A 21,153-nucleotide genomic window follows, 5' to 3' on the forward strand; every position below is an offset into this window, starting at 1 on the left:
TCAAAGTGACTTTTCAGAACAACTCCATTTGAGTAACTGACCAGGGTTTGTACTTAACAGGAAAAACTCTCCAATTGTTAAAGTTCTGAAACATATTTTCTGTGGTAAAATAGACTTAAAAACAAAACAAAACAAAACAAACAAACAAAAATAGAAGCAAACCTCAAAGCAGGGGCAAAGTTCTTTGCTCTGTGTATTATAACTTGACCACGCATTCTAGGTTGGAGAGGGATATGATTAGGGAATTATCAATATACAGTCTCTTTTGAAGGAAGTGGAATAAAAAGGGGAATCAGTTGTCGGATTATCTAGTCTGAGTGAGGACAAAACTTAATTTGAAATATTAAGGCAACAATTAGCTAAATGAGAATGCTGTAGTTGTAATTACTAGCTTCAGGGCAAAATGATATTCTGAGGAATTTACCTAGAGTTAGAATTAAAGCGTGCTGCTGCTATAAAGACTTTGAAATGTTGTCCTGATACTGTATTTTAGAAATCCGAGAAACTTTCAGAGAATTACTTTAAAGAGTGCCCAGTGTTTGACTCTTGTTTGCCTTGTTTTCAGATTTCTTTTTATTTCTTTATTTTCCTTATAGTACCCCACGGACCACTGTGGAGACGTTGTCAGGTTAGTATGTAATACTGGTTGAAAGGTTACATGCTTTTATTTAGCAAGTTCTATATAAAAATGCTCTAGCAAATTTTACATGGCAATAATAAAGCCTATAAAAGCTCTGGTCTGACGGGGGAAAGTGACATAATGCCAACATTTTCAATCTAGCTTCATTAACTCTGGGTATATGGACCATACTCCCAACATTGCCAGCTCAACCGTTATGGGGCAATGTGTTGGTCTCCACGTGCTCTCAGATACTCTGCCATAATTCACTCAACAAATCTGCATGTGAGGTGGTAAGGCAGAGTTGGAACCTCATGTAATTCAACAAGACACAGGCCTAAGATTAGCAGGCTAATTTTTCCTTTGAATCAAGACTCCATAAGTTTGCTTTGCATGATTTGAATGTGTGCTTTTTAAAATACAAAATTTCATTAGAATTATAGGTAGTACTCTTTTAACACTACATTATACATTATACTTATATGTAATTTATGGGCACCTGGGTGGCTCAGTCTTAAGCAACTGCCTTAGGCTCAGGTCATAATCCTAGGATCCTGGGATTGAGTCCGCATCAGGCTCCCTGCTCAACAGGAGTCCTGCTTCTCCCTCTCCCACTCCCCCTGCTTTTGTTCCCTTTCTCCCTGTGTCTCACTCTGTCAAATAAATAAATAACATCTTAAAAAAAAAAGAAATTATTGAATTTTATGAGGTAGACAGGCTTAATTCTCTCTCAATATTGGAAAAAAATTAAGTAAAATTTGAGATTAAAAAAATTGGGGAGAGTAACATTGTGAAAATGTAGACATAGGTTGCTCCTGACTTCACTCCCCCTCACAAGACTGACTAGCAACTATCCAGATAAGACATTATTGTAAAAATTCCAGAATCTGGGATTGAAGCCATAGACCCTTCCTGGGCCACAGACAATTTGCAAAGGACCTCACTAGTTTCACTTTGACCACATCTCTCCTGTCCCAGTCCAGCATAGCACCTCAACAAGAAGCCACCCCAGGGTTTCTCCTGGGAAAAGTGAGTCTCATGTGGACACCCAGGTCTCAGTGCTCAGGGATCATGAGGGGAAATCTGTGTGAGCTCAATCACTTGGGAATCAGATAGAGAGATAGAAGAGGATGGGGCTTATAGCAAAGAGTGCTCAGATCTTGGTGGACTGAGCTCCTGCTTAACAGCAGCACCCAAACAAAAATCCTATCCAGTGGTTCTGCCCATCTGCAGAGCTAAGCTGGTGATTCCATCTGGCCAGGGAGCTCAGTTGGCCATTCTGACTGTTTAAGTTCCCAGCCAACAGCCTATACTGTCCATGAAGTCCATTCTATGTCCCCACTGGACAGGGAAGCACTTTAAAAGCTCAACCTAACTACTAAATATACTATTTATTGCTATTATATAGCAAGAGTAGGAAAACAAATCTGCAGCCCCACCCAACTGCTAAGCATGGCCTCTAGTCCCTCTCCACCAGGAAGCCTGGTCATAGAATCCAGCCAGTCATAGAATCCATCCTACAGACCTGTCTGCTCTGGCTAGGATCCAAGGCAGCAGCCCTCCTGGATGTTTAGCATATCTCCTGGTTCTGCATAGCCAGGGAGCCTGAACAGTAAAGTTGGGCAGCCTGTGAAGCCCACACTGTGGCCCTGGGGCATACACAGCCAGTGGCACTATCTGGTCAAGGAGTACAGCCTGATGTCCCACCTAACCAGGAGCAATTATGGAGTCCCGCCTGGAGCCCTGTGCACCACAGAGTCTCACTAGTAGCACTGCCCTGCCAGAGAACACAGTATGTGAGCCCACCTGCCCAGAGATGATCACAGAATCCAGCTAGTGACCCCACCTGACCACAGAGCATATCAGGAGTCCTGCCCAACCAGGGAGATTACCCAGAAGCCCCACTCAAATATAAGCCTAACCAGCAGGCTAACCCAGTCATGGAGCTCAGTCAGTGACCACTACCCCCTCACTCACCGCCCCCCCACTACAAACCTCAGAAGGTGGGCAGAGGCCTCACCCAATTAAGAAACTTTATAGTAAGCCCTGCCTGCCTGTGGGCAATATCTGCCTATCTATCTACTATCTCAAGCTGAGCAGACTGGTGAAGGCTTTCCTTCAAAAGTGAACCTGAAAATTGCGTAAGAGGAGATCACTTACTCAAACGCAGATGCCAACACAAGGATACAAGGATCACAAAAAATCAGGTGAACACAACTCCACCAAGGAAACTAATAAAGTTCCAATAACGTGTCCTAAAGAAGTGGAGATCTGTGAACTGACAAATAATTCAGATTAATCCTTTTAAAGGAGATTAGTAAACTAGAAGAACGCATAGACAACTAAGTGAAATTGGGAAAACAATGCCTGAGTAAAATGAGAAATTCAACAAAGGTATAGAAACCATCAAAAAATCAAAGAAAAGGGAACACTCCCAAACTCATTTTACAAGGCCATCATTTCCTTGAGAGTGTAGTGAAAATTGAATATAAAGAATAAGAAGAAAATATTTCACAGCAATTCATTAGTATATTAGGATATTTTGACACCCTTATTTATCTGGTGTATTATACATAGTTTTAACAGCTCAATCATCTCTCACATTGTTTTTAAGGGACCATGTATTGTCCATGTGAATAAATGACCAATAGATGGCAACATTACTCTTTCTGAACACCTCCAATAGGCATTTACCAAAATTTGGCGCTCATTATATGCATCATGCCCAAAGTTTTATAAATGAACTTTTTTGCAAACTTTCCTTAGCTTATTAATTACAAAATAGCAATAAAGTTCAGTGTAACACATCAAGAACATAGAAAACCATCTGATAATCTTTAGGTAAGAAATGTAAAAATGTGTTGTTTGACTCAACTATACTATTCTCTGATCTTACAAAGGAATTTACACATATAAATATGCATGTGGTGATTTTTTGGTTTTAATTTTAACTATACTGTAGTCATATTTCACGCATTATTTTTACACACATATCTCAAATTGCTTTATGCATTGAACACTAGCATTATCTAAGATGTTTTACATTTGATTATATTTTTCCTACCTCTACAGATTTACAGGATATATTTTATATCATATGTTTTATATGATTTTTTACATGACGAATATAAAGTGATTTTTTTTGTAATTCTATTGATGAATAAGCATGGAGCATGGCTGTTCCTTAATGTCTAGTGTTTTTATTTCTGAAAGATATGTTCTCAAAATTTGTGTTCCTGAATTTAAAGCCTTTTATATTCTTTTATACTATTAGCTATTGTCCCATTGCTCTCTCCACACCCCTACACTATAGTAAATTATTCCTACCAGCAATGAAATATTTCCTAATTATCTCTAACCCTATATATTATAACTACATAAATTTAAGCCATTTACTTAATGGAAATGTGAGTATCATGATATAATTTCTGTTTTAGTTATGTTTGCTATTTAAGAGAAATTAACCTTTTCCATCATAAAACTTTCATAATTATTTTAAGGAATCCTACATTTGTAATTTCAAGTGTGTCATCCTTTCTTCCAATTTTTAACTACCACAGTTTTTCTCTCTCTGAAGAACGTAAAGTCAAAAACAATTGCCAATTTACTTTTATATCTCCAGTTAAATTTACTACAAATTTAAATAAAATATAATACTTTTTATTTTATTTATTTTTAATATAACATTTTTTAAAAGGAAAGTTATACTTAACCTCATAGTATAATTGTGATCAATAAGAAATAAGAAGGGAGTTTCCTGAGATAATGGCAATACTGATTTTTGAGAATTGAATATACTATTTTGATGTCCATGTAGACAGTGATGATATTGCATTGGCTCACATTGATATGCTTATCGTTGACTCGCTCCTGGAACAATGCAATTCTTCAACCTAGAGTACAACTGGATAAAGCTGAATGAAATATAAAGCTACTCATAAACTAATTTTTTCTAAAAAAATTAATGTAGGAATCAACTTTATTAATATGTAAAACTCAACATGAGAGATTACAGGCATGTGTGTGAACATGGAAAAACTATTTTGAAGTAGAGCTAAGGATACATACTTTTAAGTACCCTGAGGCTCAGGCTTTTGACACTAATTTCTTGCTTCCAATAGCCTTCCTTTCAAGTATAATAGTATGTTGGCTATTTTAGAAGTATTGTATTGCTTGGGGAGGTTACTTATCACCTCAAATGAGTAAATTTAAAGAGCATTTTAGAAGGTATTCTGTGAGTCTTATAATTACATATGACCATTTATAAGTTTTATTTGGTGAAACTCTGAAGATGAAGGTGTAGCTGTTTAAGCTGTAAGTGATTTTCCATTTCTTGGCTTTCCAAAATGCATCTTATTCCTAGCATTGTGTAAAAGAGGTCACTTTACAGATTATTTCAACTCTTTATATTCTTTTTTTAAAGATTAATTTATTTTAGAGAGGGAAAGCAAGCACAAGCAGAGTGGCAGAGGGAGAGGGAAAGAGATTTCCAAGCAGTTAAATGGAGAGCTAGACAAGGGCTTGATCTCAAGTTCCTGAGATCACCATCTGACCTGAAACCCAGAGTCATTCGCTTACTAACTACACCACCCAGGCACTCCCAACATTTTACATTCTGTGGTCACATTCCAATTCAGGGCCAGCTTCATGTATGTGGACGTGCATAGTCATACAGAGATGTATGTTCAGAAAGGCCCTTGGTTTTACGCCTTATCATCTTGGTCTTTAAATTCCTAGTAATTTTTCAAAATTGATAATTGTTTAATTATTAATAATTAATATTTTCATTTTGCTTTGGGCCCCACAGATGACACAATCTGTCCTGGGACTGTTCATAATGACAGCACCCAACCCCACTCTCTTACCCATGGAAAAAATCTCTCAAATGCTTGATGAGACAGGTAACCTGTCATAACTTCTCTCAAAGTACCTAAAGAATAGACTCACATCCACCAATATTTCATCATGGGTATATATGGAACAATATCCAATTAATCTCACTAATGCTCCTAACCCTTACCATCCTTGACCATTGCATCCTTGACCTAACCCTTACTCATTCTGTTCTTTCATAGTCTTATACACATAAAGATGTGAATTTTGCCTAAGCTAATTTTTTGAGATTTTCAGCCTGAAACTTGCACTACTCCTTTCAAAAGTGCTTTTTATACATTGCTTTACTTCCCTTGCAACTCTCTAATTTGTAGGCTATTCATAGTCCTCACATTTATGGCACCTGGAGGTAGAGTCTGGAAATGTGTAGCATTTTATTTGCGCACCCATGGGCCTTTCGTCCTCAAGCAACAAAGTCCTTCCTCTTTTGAAGACTCAAATGACTTGTTTGAATTAATATACCTCATATTTCTGGTTTTGTGTCTTCTAATCACTAAAAACATTGAAGCCCCTCAAATCCAACTATATTCCTGAGTATATCCAATCATCTATAGAAGACTTCTCAAACAATGCAGCCCCTTCTGCCAGTTCCTTGAATTCCACACCTTTAACTCATTCTCACAGCCACACAGTCAAATAGCTGTCACTATCCAGGTCTATTCTTCATGTGAAATCTTAAGTCTCTACCTATTCCCTAACAACATTTTCCTAAATTTTAATTTCTTCATATTGTTTTTTACCCCAATACAACTACTGCACAAGGACTGAAGCAAAAATCAAAGTATATACATCAACACCTTAACTGAACTCCGATTCCTCTCTTCCCTCCAGACTCTTACATGGTCCACTTTGTGGCACAACAAGAAAGTCCATTCTTTTTCTAGTCCAGAATTGTAGATATTCTTCTCTCTCTCTCTCTCTCACACACACACACAATGAAACCTCAACGAATTGGCAATTGTGGCATTTTATTTTCTAAATGCTTTCTTTCCTTTTGTCCTCTTTCTTAGTAGTGATTCCTCACCAGGACTGTTGTTTGATCCTTTGAACGGGACTCTCCACTTCCATCTTTCCCCATCTTTTCTCTAGACCATTTCACATACTGTAACAGGGAAATTTTCTGAAGTTTGAATCTCATCAGCTGGATTCATCCACAGTCACCATACACAAAATCCAAAGTTTTTAACATGATGTTGAAAGCCCCTTGTTGTCTGACTATGATCTGTCGCCCCAGTCAGATCCCTTAATGTTTTACGTTAAGTGAATAGTGAATAGCCATGCTTATTCACTTGCTAGTTGTCCTTCTAATTAGCAATTGCACATGTTGATGCTGGTCTGAATTTTATTAAGAGCTTTTTGAAACTCTCCTTTTCTGTATTTTAAAAAGTCCTTTTAATATATATTTAGTATAGCACAAGTTAAATCTCTAAATTACTCATCTGTTTATGTTTATTACTAGTTTTTTTTTTTAACTCTGAAAAAAAGAGAGTTTTCTATGCTTCTTCATATCTCAGAAAGCTGGCGTATTGTCTGGAAATGAATAACTGATTTAAAATGTTTTTTGTTAAGTGAAGGAACATTTAGTGTTTTCCTTGGGGTACATCTGGCTTAGAATATACCTTGAGTGTTCAAAATAGAGCTTACTTCATATCTTAAGTTGTTAAAGTGCAGCCTAATTCATGCTGCTATACTAGGAGTCAAGCTGAATCAACTATAGGTAAAGATTCACTATTTTCTTTTATGGTGGCAAGGCTAGAGGACTTTACATATGATGTATTTCTTGCCCTTTCCTGTCATATTCTAATGGCAAAATAAGATAAAAGCAATTTAAGTGGCAATGGTGACATTTTCCTAAACAGGCAGAGTTGACTCTGAAACTAAGGTTTTCTAATGCCAAATCCAGTCTTCTTTCTATTGTAGTATGCAACTGTGGAGGCTGATATATTTGATGGCAAACAATATTAACTTATAGTAACACATGTATGCAAAATTATCAATATTTATAGACCATGCATATTTTCAGTTGTGATATTATAAAAACAAAAGATTTTTCTGGAGTCTATTGAAGAAGAAATATTAAAATATTTACCATACTTAGAAAAAATTTTGTATGAGGCAAAGACAGAACCTAAGACTGAGAACAGATAAAAGGCATCTTTAACTAGTCAAGATTTCAAACAGGTGTATCAATCTGGGGAAAGAAAAAAAATTCCATTCAGAAAATATTTTTAAATTGTGTCTTTGAAAGGCTCTAATACAAATTTAATTTTACAATTGAAAAAGTATTTGGTAAGAATTCTATTTAAAAGTCACCATCTATTGTTAGGGAGAATAATTACATGTAAAAATTTTATATCTATTAGGACAACAAAAGGAGTGAAAAAGAAGCCCCTTTTTTCTCTGTGGAAAAATAGTTTATGGTACTTTCAAGTCATCTGGTTAAAAACAAAGAGGAGTCAGAAAAGAGGACATAGCTTATTCTTTTCTGTATCAAGGTAAAGCTCATGGGCAGTATTATGGCTCCTCAAGTTCTGTCAAAGGAGATGCTTCTGTTGCCTCAAGAAAAAGTCCCTTGGTGGTCATATGGCAAGACCTTCTGAACTTTCTTTGCAGAAATACTTACTCTAAAACTATTTAGCCTTCTTTTCTTTCTCATCTGCTGCCATGAGGAAGGCAGCAAAAAATTCAGTGTGAATATTTTATTATTAATTTCTGCAAGGTGTTAGTGGATAACTTCTTAGGCCATATATCAAACTCAAGAGGTATTTGACTCCAATAAATGATTCAAAGCAAGTTAGAATCAAATTTCTATTCAAAGTATGAATTATCAATAAATGAATAAGTTTATCTTGCTTATAATAGATAAATTTAAGGACAAAATACACCACACAGTGAGCTTTTTGGCTCATAATATTTTCTCATTTAACCATGGTGTTTGAGGATTGGTTGTTTATTTTTTTAATAGCATAATGTATTTCATAATAAGGCTATTACCAGAATTATTTATATATTCCCCATTAATCTACTTATGTGATGTTATCTTGATACCACATTGTCTTAATTATTGTAGTTTCATACAAGTCTGGAAACCAGGAAGTGTTAGTCTTCAAATTTGTTCATTCTTCTCAAAGTTGTTTTGTTTATTCTATAGCCTTTAAATTTTCAGAGGATTTTAGAATAAGTCCCTCACTTTGAACCAAAATAATGCAGAGATTTTCTCAGAGGATGTGTATAATCTATAGATGAACTGGGAAAGAATTGATATCTAAAATAATAGTAACTTTTTCAAATCCATGAATATAGTGTATCTGTCCATTATTTAGGTCTTTGAGTTCTATCAGAGTAGTTTTATTGTTTCTAGTGTATGAGTCTTTCAGAAGCTTTTGGTCGTATTTATTATTAAGTATTTCAGACTTTATTGATGTTAATATGAAATTTATTATTTTTATATTTTAAGTTTCCATTCTTCTTTGATATTGTATAGAAATATCATTGATTTTTGTATGCTCATTCTATATCCTGCTTCCTTAAAAAAGAACATTATCTGCTTTGTAGATTCCATAAATTTTTTCTTTTTTTTTTTAAAGATTTTATTTATTTATTTGATAGAGCGAGATCACAAGTAGGCAGAGAGGCAGGCAGAGAGGGAGAGGAGGAAGCAGGCTCCTTGTTGAGCAGAGAGCCTGATGTGGGGCTCGATCCCAGGACCCTGAGACCATGACTTAAAATGAAGGCAGTGGGTTAACCCACTGAGCCACACAGGTGCCCCATTTCTTATATTCTTTGTTCCAGGTTATATTTTATCTATTATGAATATATTCATGTCAGCTTCCTTTTGATTAGTTTTAGCATGCTATATCTTTTCTACTCTTTTCCTTTTTTTTTTTTTTTTTTTTTTTTTTTTTTTAATTTTTTATTTTTTATAAACATATATTTTTATCCCCAGGGGTACAGGTCTGTGAATCACCAGGTTTACACACTTCACAGCACTCACCAAATCACATACCCTCCCCAATGTCCATAATCCCACCCCCTTCTCCCAAACCCCCTCCCCCCGGCAACCCTCAGTGACTCTTAATCTACTCTTTTCCTTTTAACAAATATCTGTGTTTATTTTAAAAGTGTATTTCTTGCTAGCAGAATAAACTTAGATATGGCTTTTTATACAACCTGATAATCTCTGCCTTTTAAGTAGGGATGCATAGAGCGATTCCTTTTAATGTAATTACTGATACAGTTAGGTTGAACACTATAATCATGCTGTATAATTGTGCTGTGTGTTTTCTATTGGTCCCATCTTTGTTCTCATTTCCTCTTTTTATTGGATTAATTAAATAATTTTTATGAGAACACTTTATTTTCTTTGTTGGATTACTAGCTGCTTATCATTGTTTTGTTATTTTGGTTGTTGCTTTGGGATTTATAATATACTTCTGAGACCACCTTCAAATGATATACCATTTCACACCAGTATAATAATCTTGTAGTACTGTACTTTCATTATAGTAGTTTTATTTGTTTGTTTCACCATCATATATCTTTCAAATGTTCCAGATTTAAATAATTAAAAAATAATCTTAGTTCTTTACCCATGTAGTTATAATTTCCGGTGGTTTCCATTCCTTGCACCAGCTAGTGCCCTGTCTTTCTGCAGTCTGTGCTCTGTCATTAATTTATACATATATATATATATATATATATATATTTATATATATATTTATTTATTTATTTATTTATCTCAGGCATTATACTTTGTTTTGGTCTAACAGTTTGACACTGATCTCTTCCTGTCTATCATGACCCTATTTAACTACATGAATATACAGAATATGGTTTAACTGCATTAAATACCTTTTCTGCTACAGTTTTGAGTCAGTTTTGATTGATTTTGCTCCTCATTATGGTCCACGGTTTCCTACTTTTTTGTTGACTAGTTATCTTCAGTTGGATGTCACACATTGCAAAATTTACCTTGTTTTGTGTGAAATGCTTCTGAATACTTGAATTATTCTTCAACTTTGTTCCAAGGTTCAGTTGACATTATTTGAAAACAGTTTGATAATTTTGGATCTTGCTGTTAAGATTTGTTAAGTGAAACCATGGCACTGTTTATTCTAGGGCTAGTCATTTCCTATTACTAGTGTAATAACCCTCCAAATACGTTATCTAATTCCATGAATCATGCCATTCTGATTGTTAGGAACAGGTGTTATACCCTCTAATTCTGGTATAGTTCTTTCCCAAGACTTGGGTTTTTTCATAAATTCATATCTGTCATTATTCTACTGAATACTGATCTGCGGAATACTCAATGGGAGCCTCCACAGATTTTGGAGTTTTCTTGTCTTGTGAGATCTCCCTGCCTTGGGCTCTTTGGACACAGCTCCATCTCTTCAATTCAGAGTAGTTATCCCATTTTTCCTGGTTTCTCCTGGCCTATATCAGTAACTGGAATCTCTTTCAGGGCAGTGAGCTGGAACAATTACAGGGTCATTTCAGTTGCTTTTCACATCTCAAGAATCACTCTCTTTCAGTACCTGATATCCAGCATCTTGAAAAATGTTTTGTATATCTTCTTCCTTCCTTCCCCCCCTTTTTTACCCTTTCTTTCTTCATTTGTCTTCTTTCTTTTCCTTCCTTCTTTCATTCTTTGTTGCTGTTTCAGGTAAGAGGGTAGGTCCAGTCCATGTTATTCTGTCTCAGCCAGAGGCAAGTGTTCCAGCTCTTTCATGATAACTTTAATAAAATGATTAGAATATTTTTTGGTCTAGGATTTTTTGGTCTTAATTGCTTTTCCACAGTCTGTAAATTATATACAGATGATAGGGCCATATTTCCCAGCTAATAACAGTTTACTGATCTATCCAAAACCAGAATCATAAACTAATTATAATACAAAAATGTTATGCCTTTTAAGAAAAAAAAATACACAATAAGTGTTTAATACAAAAATAAGTGTGTATTTAATCCACTGAGCCACCTAGGTGCCCCATAAGTGTGTATTTAAAAATAAACAAATAACTGTTTAAATCATCAGGGGATCACCAAGTGCCAAATATCTAGGTATTAATTTGTACAGACTTTTCTACTAAAATTACATATGAGTATATCAAATGTAAGATAACTGAAAAAGTGGGAATTGTTTTGAAATTTTATTACAAATGACATAAACAACTCCAAATTTATTTTCAAAATAGTAGAGTTGATGGTTGAATCTCAGAGTTAGAAATTCAGGATGTTTGGTATTCATAAATTTAATAATAATAGATTTTAAAAATATTTTTCCTTCCAAAAGCTATTTTTCCATTTTCTCTGGAGCTCTGGTACCTTCAAATATTAACCTAAAGACACATCTTAGATATTTTAGTAATATTAGAATCTACTAAAGAAACAAAACAAATTGTATACTTTATTGTTGATACAAAGAGGTTTATGGCATTCATCTCTTGAAAAACTATGAAATTGTTGAATTCTTCCTTTCCCAATTCTCTGATATCATAATTTAAGGTGTTCCACCAAAATTCAGTCAAGAAAGAAAGTGTTGATTTACATGAGCAAATACCAATGAATACCACTAAGGAAAAAGGTGCCTGGATAACCTACCAGGACACAGTGTCACAAACAATTATGATAAGTTCTCAAACTGGAAGATTTCCTATGAGAATCAGCTATCTAAATTAGACTAAGGCCACCAAACGAATGGGAAAGGCCAGATTTAGAGATAACATCAACTGATTCTACTTTATTATTGGAAACTTTCAGATCATTTTCAAAAAGCAACATTTCTGTGACATGATCTTCGTCAAAATGATCTACCTCGTAGGCTTTGCGTTCAAAACAGATTTTTCTTGGGATCCTAAATTATAGCACACATGCTCTCTGGTCATGAAAAACTATGTTAAGCTTTCATAAGCATCAATCTGTTTTCAAATTCTGGCCAGAAAAGTCAGCAAAGTACTCAGCCTCAAACTCATATACAGCAACAGCTTTTTGTTGTTATTTTCCTATTCTTGACTTACAAAATCTTCAGATCTTTTTAATTCTGCTCAGATTTCATGTGTCTGTATCAGAAATTTTCTTCAAAGTTTAGGTAATAATACTTTAAATGTGGAAAGGTAATTAATTATTATTTGGTCCAAACTAGTATGTAAATTCTAGAGCATTTGTTTTACAACTACTACAAAAATATCTGCAGTTATTTTAGATGGTAAAATAAAATCAGTAGAGTCTTGTTACTTAGAGACTCTGTTTAAAATGCTGCACATTTTCATGTCCAGAAACTTGAAACTCTAAAATATACTTCAGATCTCAGTTTTTGGTAAATTTCATAAGAGTTCCTAGTCAAAAACAATGAAATTTGACTTAGAAACACCATCATCTAATTAGTTATCAGAAGCATGTTATCCCCCAAATACACAAATTATCTTTTGAGCCTTAGAAAAAAATAAACCCACATAACAAATATCTGATCAATATTATATTCCATATAAACCACATGCTCATTTGACTGGACAGGGATTATTTTTAGATTTTTAAAAAATCTTGTTATTTTTAGATTATTTAAACTTGTACCTTAAAGAGGTTAATAATGTAGTTTACAAAGCAGTCAGTAGAAATTCACTAATGAAAAGAAGAAAATCATTCTTCAATTAGCATGGATTTTTTGTTTGTTATTATTAAAAGTTGCATTTGTCTCATTCTGCACTTACATTCACATCTTTCTCTTAGATGGCTCTGGACTTTGGGGTACGTATAAATCCAAGCAAATGGTCTCATTTCTTTCTCCCTTATGATCTCCTTAGTTTTCTGAAGCAAACTAGCTTATAGGGGAGGGCACCTGGAAATTGCGGGCTTCTTTAGAAAATAGTTCATAATACTAATAAAGCCATCCTAAAATAAGTAAAAGACACTCTCGCCAAATAAGGTATCATCTGTTGCTAGTTCCAGTTTAAAAAGTAGTAGACTCTATAATATTCAGCCTGAGATGAATAAGCCAAGAAGATATAAAATTGAGTAAAATCATTCAATACTCTTGTCCACTAAAAACTGGGTTGATAGGGAAAATATGAACATGATTTTATTTTAGTGTTCCACAGAAGCATAGAGATAGTCTCTAACCATTTTTAAATTTTCTTTTCCTTTTTGACTGAGGCAAGGCTGATTCCTTTTCATTCCCAACAAATACATGGCTCAGTTTCTCACCAGTGCCCATGACATTTTAATGATTTATGTATGCTTTCTTCTGGTGACAACTTTCTTTATCAGTTTTTTGATTTTCAGAAGCAGATTTTCTTTTTTCTTTCTTTCTTTTTTTTTATAGATTTATTTATTTATTTGAGAGAGAGAGAGAGCACACACATACATGACTAGGGAGGGAGGCAGAGAGAATCTTAAAGCAGACTCCCCACTGAGCATGGAGTCTCACATGGACCTCAATCACAGGAAGCATGAGATCATGGCCCAAGCTAAAATCAAGAGTTAGACGCTTTACTGACTGAGCCACCCGGGCACCCCAGAAGCAGATTTTCTGTCATAAAGCTCTCTTTCAGATTCCAAAATTAAATTAGTTTTCCCTAAGTTATTTCCTCATAGTATTTAATTGTAAAGTAAAATACATGGAATGATCCATACTTCAGGAAAAAATTCAGTGTCTTCTAACAGGCTAAAAAAGTCCACTTTCAGTCTTATCAGACATTGTCCATCACTATTATTTTAAGAAGTCTATTTAAATATTCAAACACAGCCTCATTACAACTAGGAGAATAAGAAAACTGCTTCAGCATAACCTTAGCTATAGCCTCTTTTCTTCTGCTCTGTTTGTTTGTTTAAGCAGAGGGAAAGAAGAATTGGCAAAGTCGCCTTGAACATGATGTCTGGATTTAGATAGGAAGGATCAAAAGTGCAGCTGTACTGCGTAAAAGTACAGGGTCTTAGGATGAAGCCCTGCATCAGGCTCTCTGCTCAGCAGGGAGCCTGCTTCCCCTTCTCTCTCTCTGCCTGCCTCCCTGCCTACTTGTGATCTCTGTCAAATAAATAAATAAAATCTTAAAAAAAAAAAAAAAAGAAGCCTGTGATTCTGGAAAAATTAATTACCTGTCTATATCTCAGTCTTCTCATCTATGCAATCATTATACCTAAGGGATATATAATTGTGCCAGAATAAGAGGACAGTTCTGAATACTAAGTTGTACAGTATAAATATTCAACATGCTATCTGGCAAATAGGAAGTTCTTATTCAATGTCACTCATTATGATTTTGACAAATATTTACTTACTTAACAGTATTTATTGAGTAACTAATTGCTCTGTTATAGGGACAAAATGATGAGGAAAATAGATATACTCTGTCCCCTGGGCAATTTTTGCTAGAGACAAACAATAAAAACAACATAGATATTAATATATGGTTACAAGGAGAAATTGAAGAAAAAGTAGAGAGCATTTACTCTAAGACCTTAAAATAAGCAGATGTAATAAATTTTAAAATTTTTAAATTAATTTGTCTTGGGGATCAATGAATGCCTCTTTGAGAAAGGTACAAAGCTCTTACTTAAGACATCTAAATGATAAATAAGAATGAACTCAGAAAAGGGTGCATTGAGGGAAGGAGACTATACAAGGGTACAAAATAAGTTTGTAAGGCCCAAAGCTAGAGGAAAATGTTAAGGGAGGACACGGAGTCTGGAAGACAGAGGGTGTTGGGGAGGCTGGTGAGTGAAAGACCTAGATAATAGACAAAGGACAAATCAACCAGAACCTACCTGTGCACAATACGGATTGTGGTCAGACTGGGGTGGAAATGCTTTTTTTTTTTTTTTTCTTTTTTAAGGAAAAATAGAAAAGGAGATCCAGAGATGTGGTAAACTATTTCATATTTTTATTCTATAATTTTCATTCACTCCACTATGGAGACTGGATTAGAGGTGGCAAAATTAATGAGGGAAAATGATGCAGATAGCAGTGATAGAAGTTCAGTTGAAAGGGGACATCCCTGGGGATAAAAATATATGTTTATCAAAAATAAAAAATTAAAAAAAAAAGAAAGGGGACATATCATAGAATTATGTACAGACAATGGAGAGATGGAGGGATACTGGACAGAAAGAGGAGGGAACTTTTTTTTTTTTTTTTAAGATTTATTTTACTTACTTAAGAGACTGACAGAGTGGGGAGGGGCAGACAGAGATGGAGAGAGAGAAAATCCCCACAGACTCCCTGCTGATCCTGGAGCCCAACACCGGGCTCAATCCCAGGATCCTGAGATCATGACCTGAGCGAAAATCAAGCATTAGACGCTTAATCCACTGGACCAACCAGGCACTCCGAGGAGGGAAATTTTTTAAATGAAAGTATCAAGGTTTGATGGAATATTGAAAATGATGGGGAAAAGGATGTTAACAAATATGATCCTGGATTTTTGGCTTGCACAACCTAATGCATGGAGAGCTATTCTCTGAGATAAAGAAGGAAACTGAGCATGAGAGAGGAGGAGATTATGAGCTCAGTTTTGTACATGTTGTATTTATATTGTGTCTGCAATATCCACACAGTATATTGTGTCAAGCAGAGAGGTAGGTGTGTGAGACCAGAGGTTGAGGGAGGGGAGGGCAGGAGGGGCAGTCCAGATTTTGAGATGCAAATTTAGAAATACAGTTTATGGACAGCAACTGAAACCTTGGAATGTGATGACTGCATTGTGTGAAAACTAAGAAAACTAACCAGAAAAATGAACAGTTGAACATGGCATCTCCTCTTCCACCTACCTTACTACAAACTGCAAGAATATATAAATATTTCTCTCTGGTTCTTAGTTCATTACCTATAGAATTTTGGATTAAAATTATCCACACCACAAATGCATGATAATCTGAATAGCTAGGAAATTACACACTTTCCAACAAAAGTTCAGAACTAAGTAGAGAAAATAAATGACTTAATAACATGGGTCAGGAGCCTATTACTATACGTTAGAATTCTTAACAGTATAATGGTCAAGGTATTAGAATACTGAGATCTGTTTACGTATGCCTAGTAGGGTGGGATAAGATAAAGACTGGGTTTAGACAGTCAATTAGTTTACCAGTGTCTTCTTGCTATCTTTATGCTTAAACTCCATTAGAGTTTGACCTTTCCAGAATTTCTAAGATTATGGGTGATTTTTCCCTGAGCATCCTCCAGCAGCTTTTGAACAATAAGTAAAACCAACCAAGCCACTTATACTTGCCTAAAACAATATTCCTAACTAGCATGGGACCAGATGAATAAAAAGAAGATCAGAAAATGAAGAGAAAAGGGGCCAACTCTTATTTTAGACAAGATTAATTTTGCATATAAGTCAGAACTCATAAAACAAAATGCTAAATATCAAATGTGACATCACAGTAGGGTGATATAATAATGACCCATGTAATTAAAATTATCATGCAGGGTTTATGTAATTTATGCACACATTGATCATTATAAACACTATGTAGATTCCCTGCATGTGATGTGATAGACACAAAAGTAAATCCACACTACTGACTATTATACATGATATTCTTCATTCAGTACTTAACTTTGAAAATGCTTTCTCTTCTGAAAGGTCAACCTTATTCTTACCACATATTAAAATTTATACATATATAATCATAATATATATGTAATATCTATATATAGTGACTATCAAGTTTAGTAGCATGGTTTTGATCCATCATGAGCATAGAACCAATGCTTTATGAAGGTTTAGGAACTCATGAAATCCACATTATCAGTGCTGATTTGTCCATTGAGAACTTTAAATTTATCTAAAGGATTTAAGTCTTAATAAGAATTTTAAAATTAAATAAGACCTGATTTTCAGTATTTTATATGTAAGAACTCATCGGACACCCTCATTCAAACAGTAAAGATGGTTTTGGTGGTACTTTCTTATTTTCAGAATTCTTTTTACTTATGACTCTTTGTAAATTAAATCACTGGTATACATTCAAAAGTGAGGGTCAGAAGTTACATTTGATGGGTGTTTTGTCCCTAATTGAGCTATTATTAGTTATTAGTTTTATTTTTTTATTTATTGTAATTTAGCAAAGCAATATTGCATTAGCATTTTCAAATTCTTCAACTCACATGAAAATCTTCAGAAATTACTCATGACAAATATATCTCATTTACTTAAATGTATTTGCTATAAAACAAATTTTTAAAAATTATCAAACATTAATATTTCAGATTACATATTGTAAGCTGATTTGAAGACTTCACAAAATTGAAAAAAAATGATTTTTATGAACTGTTTGAGTCACAAAAATTTTAGTTTCAATACAGTAATTAGTATATATTTAACTTAAACTTACTTCTTTTAAATGTATAAGCTGAATTGCTAAGTGCTTATTTCTGAAAACTGGAAAAAAAGAGGTTTTATATTTTCTACATTAAAAGAGGTAAAGGTCAACATATTTTATTGAAATAAGGTCTAAAACTATAATATATAATGAATACATAAATAAAATTACTTTATGGTATTAATGGTACCTAAAGTTGTAACCATTTTGGTAAAATATCTTAATTGAATAATAGATAAACTTTTATTTAGGTCTGCTGTACATGGAAAAAAACTTCATCATACTTGAAAATTTTAAGCTAAACTTCTCCTTCTTTAATAGTTACATTAGGGGCGCCTGGGTCGCTCAGTGGGTTAAAGCCTCTGCCTTTGGCTCAGGTCATGATCCCAGGGTCCTGGGATCGAGTCCCACATTGGGCTCTCTGCTCACCAGAGAGCCTGCTTCCCTTCCTCTCTCTCTATCTGCCTGCCTCTCTGCCTACTTGTGACCTCTGTCTGTCAAATAAATAAATAAAAATCTAAAAAAAATAGTTTTACATTATTTGAAATGTCTTCGTATATTAGATTATGTTCAAGGCTCCTTAAATTCAAATTCAAATCCATATAATCCACATAATTGAATATTTTAAGGACAATTTTTTATGTCTTTCACTTCACATTTGTCAACATAATTAAAGAGCACCTGTAGTATTATTTTGCTCTCTGCATTCCTTTTGTGACTTAATGAACTTTATAAGAAGCTGATTCAACCAACCAGAAGTTTAAAAAGTTGTTTCTGCTTCTAATTTGTTATTGAGAGGTAACCGAATTCTATTAACATATCCATTATCATTTTCCTCTGGTTCCTATGTTTCTTCAGTAATGTATTCTGATATCATACGAATTTAAATGCAAATCTTTTCATATCCTCACTATCTGCCAAAAGTAGTAATGATCTAGTGCAGAATAATGAGTCAATTCTCTAAAAATGTAAAACTCAGAAGTTTTATGTGTCTGAAGGTTTTCTGTAAGTCTTGAAAGTAGAACTCTACTCAAAGAATGTAACGGTAGAAATACACAAAATACAAATGTTCACCTGGTTCCTAAAGATACACAATCCCACATTTAGCCAACATGCAGAGGGGCTCAGCAACAGTTTAATTCTGAGACTTCAAACAAGGCAAAAGTGAACATGAAATAGGATAAAAAAGGGAAGTTAGGAGAGAGAATAACGACACTCTATATCAGGGAAGAAAAAAAGAGAAACTATTGCTGTCCAGTGGCCTCATTTGTCCAATTCCTCAGTCCTGGAATATAGATTCAAGACACAGGGATTCTGAATAACACACTAAGTCAGTTTCTAGGCTCATTCAGGAGATCCTTCTGGATGGTGTTGAAAGCAAGTTTCCACCTTGCATCAGATAACTGGAAGACCGATGTGATATAATGACAAAAGATGACAGAAGAATACCCTCATCTCAGACATATGAGAACCTCTCCACTTAGAGATTTACCCAAATGGATATATATTCAATTTGTGATTACAACTCTGAAAACTTGCAAAAAGAAAAAAAAAAAAAAAAGATGGATAAGCCAGTAAAAATGAATTAGCAAACTTCTAGTGAGATTACAACTTGGGTAATAAAAAACAAGCTGTCCTCTCTCAATCAGAATTTTCAAACTGAAAAATTTTAAGCTTAGTAACTACCAAAGCACACCGCGGGGGGCGGGGGGGGGGCGAGTGGAAATTGGGAGATGCTAGATGCCCCATGGGGACTGACTGTACCTGTGTCCACATCCTTCACCTGTTGCCTGGCTTGAGTTGGCCGGCTCCACTTTGAGCTCTTGCAGGACCAGCCCTTTATCGTGTGGTCCAGGAAAGTCCATGCCTGGCACCTCCTCCTCCTCTAGAGACTCCACGTAGAAGAGAGTCCTGGCTGGCTGTTGGGTGCCTTGCCCGGGCGCCCCTTGCTGCAGCCTTGTGGCCACTGGCAGCAAGGTGCCATTCAATGGGTTAAAGGAAGAGGAGGAAGAGGACGGGGAGGACGACGAAGAAGAGGAGGAAGAGGAAGGCTTCTTCCAGAAAGTGCTCACGCTGCTCTTCTCTTGGCTTTTGAGCAGGCGGCTCTGGCTGGGTCCCCAGTGCTCGAAGCTGCCGCTGCCGTCCTGTTGCAAGCAACCGCCCCCCGCCGGGCCGCCGGGGGCCGGCGACGGGTGGCTGAAGAGTTTCCAGCGGAGTCGCAGGATGTGCTTCACATCGAAGTCTTTCCGCCCAGAGCCTGACATGCTTGACGCAAGAAGGCAGAGAGATCTCGCCGGGCGCGGTAGTAGACGGGCCAGCTGGTGGGGGAGGCCAGCAGAGCCAGGGGTCGGGAAGGAGGAGGAGGAGGAGGACTGCTCCCTCTGCACCCCCGGAGCACACGCTGCGAGGCGGGATGCGCGCCTTGCTAGGCAACCACCAGAGCGCGGACCGCACAGCCGCGCGGCTCAGCGGCGGTCAGGTCCGGAAGGACCCGCGCGTGGGGAGCCCACCGGCCGTGAACAGAGGCAGGAGCCGAACGCAGAGGGCAGAGATTCCTCGATCCGCGCGCGGGTGCCCCGTGGTTACGGCAGGGAGGGACGACCCGGGTGATGGAGGTGCGCGAAGATAGGAGGTCTGCGCGCTCCGAAGCCCAGGAGGCGGCGGCAGCTGGATACACCTCCCTGGGATGCACCGGTGACACAGCCTCTGTCGGGAAGGGTCGGCTCTCCTGTCCTTGCAGCTCAGAGTTCAGTGCCTGGAGAGTGCAGAGAGAGAAAGAGCCCCAAGTCTCGAAGAAGCGCACCCCTTAGTCTTCTCCCGTGCACCTGCGCCCCTGTCCCTGGCCTCTCCGAGGATGCTCTGAGAGCTTGTCTTGTTTCTTTGAGAAAGTCAGATGCCTTCTGCAAGGCGAGAAGGGGTGGTTTTATATAGTCAGTTTATAAAAGAGAAGAACAGATATTCCAGAAAATATAGGGAGGCAGAAGGAAAAGCCCGCCCGTGAAGCTGTCAAGGTCCTCACAGTACAATTTTCTCTCTGCCTCAGCGCCTCCTCCTCCCCTGCAAGTGACGCAGATGTGCACTGGGGCCTATACGGAGAGATGGAGGGAGGGAGGGAAGGCTTCAATCTTCTTTATGCAAGTGAGTCTGCCGCTCTTATTGTCCCCTTGCTAGGTCCTGTCACCTTTTTTCATCCCCTTTCCTCACTACATTACAGTATAGCAATAAAAGTAAAGCAAACAGGCATTATGTTTTAGCATTAGTAAACACCAAACATGAATCATGGCAGCGTAAACTTAATAGGCTGCCATCGGTTTGCA

The 21,153-nt window shown here is 36.3% G+C and overlaps 1 protein-coding gene across 1 annotated transcript in view; it reads right to left on the reverse strand.

Moving 5' to 3' along the window:
* KLHL1 (kelch like family member 1) overlaps nt 1–20,830 on the reverse strand; it is a 402,166-nt gene extending 381,336 nt beyond the window's left edge. Inside the window, exon 1 of the mRNA XM_059377441.1 lies at nt 19,601–20,830. Coding sequence (XP_059233424.1) covers nt 19,601–20,100 — 500 coding nt within the window. The 5' untranslated portion in view covers nt 20,101–20,830. The remainder of the gene's footprint in view (nt 1–19,600) is intronic.
* Nucleotides 20,831–21,153: the final 323 nt, after the last annotated feature.

Source organism: Mustela nigripes, chromosome 15, assembly GCF_022355385.1.
Source record: "Mustela nigripes isolate SB6536 chromosome 15, MUSNIG.SB6536, whole genome shotgun sequence".
NCBI lineage: Eukaryota > Metazoa > Chordata > Mammalia > Carnivora > Mustelidae > Mustela > Mustela nigripes.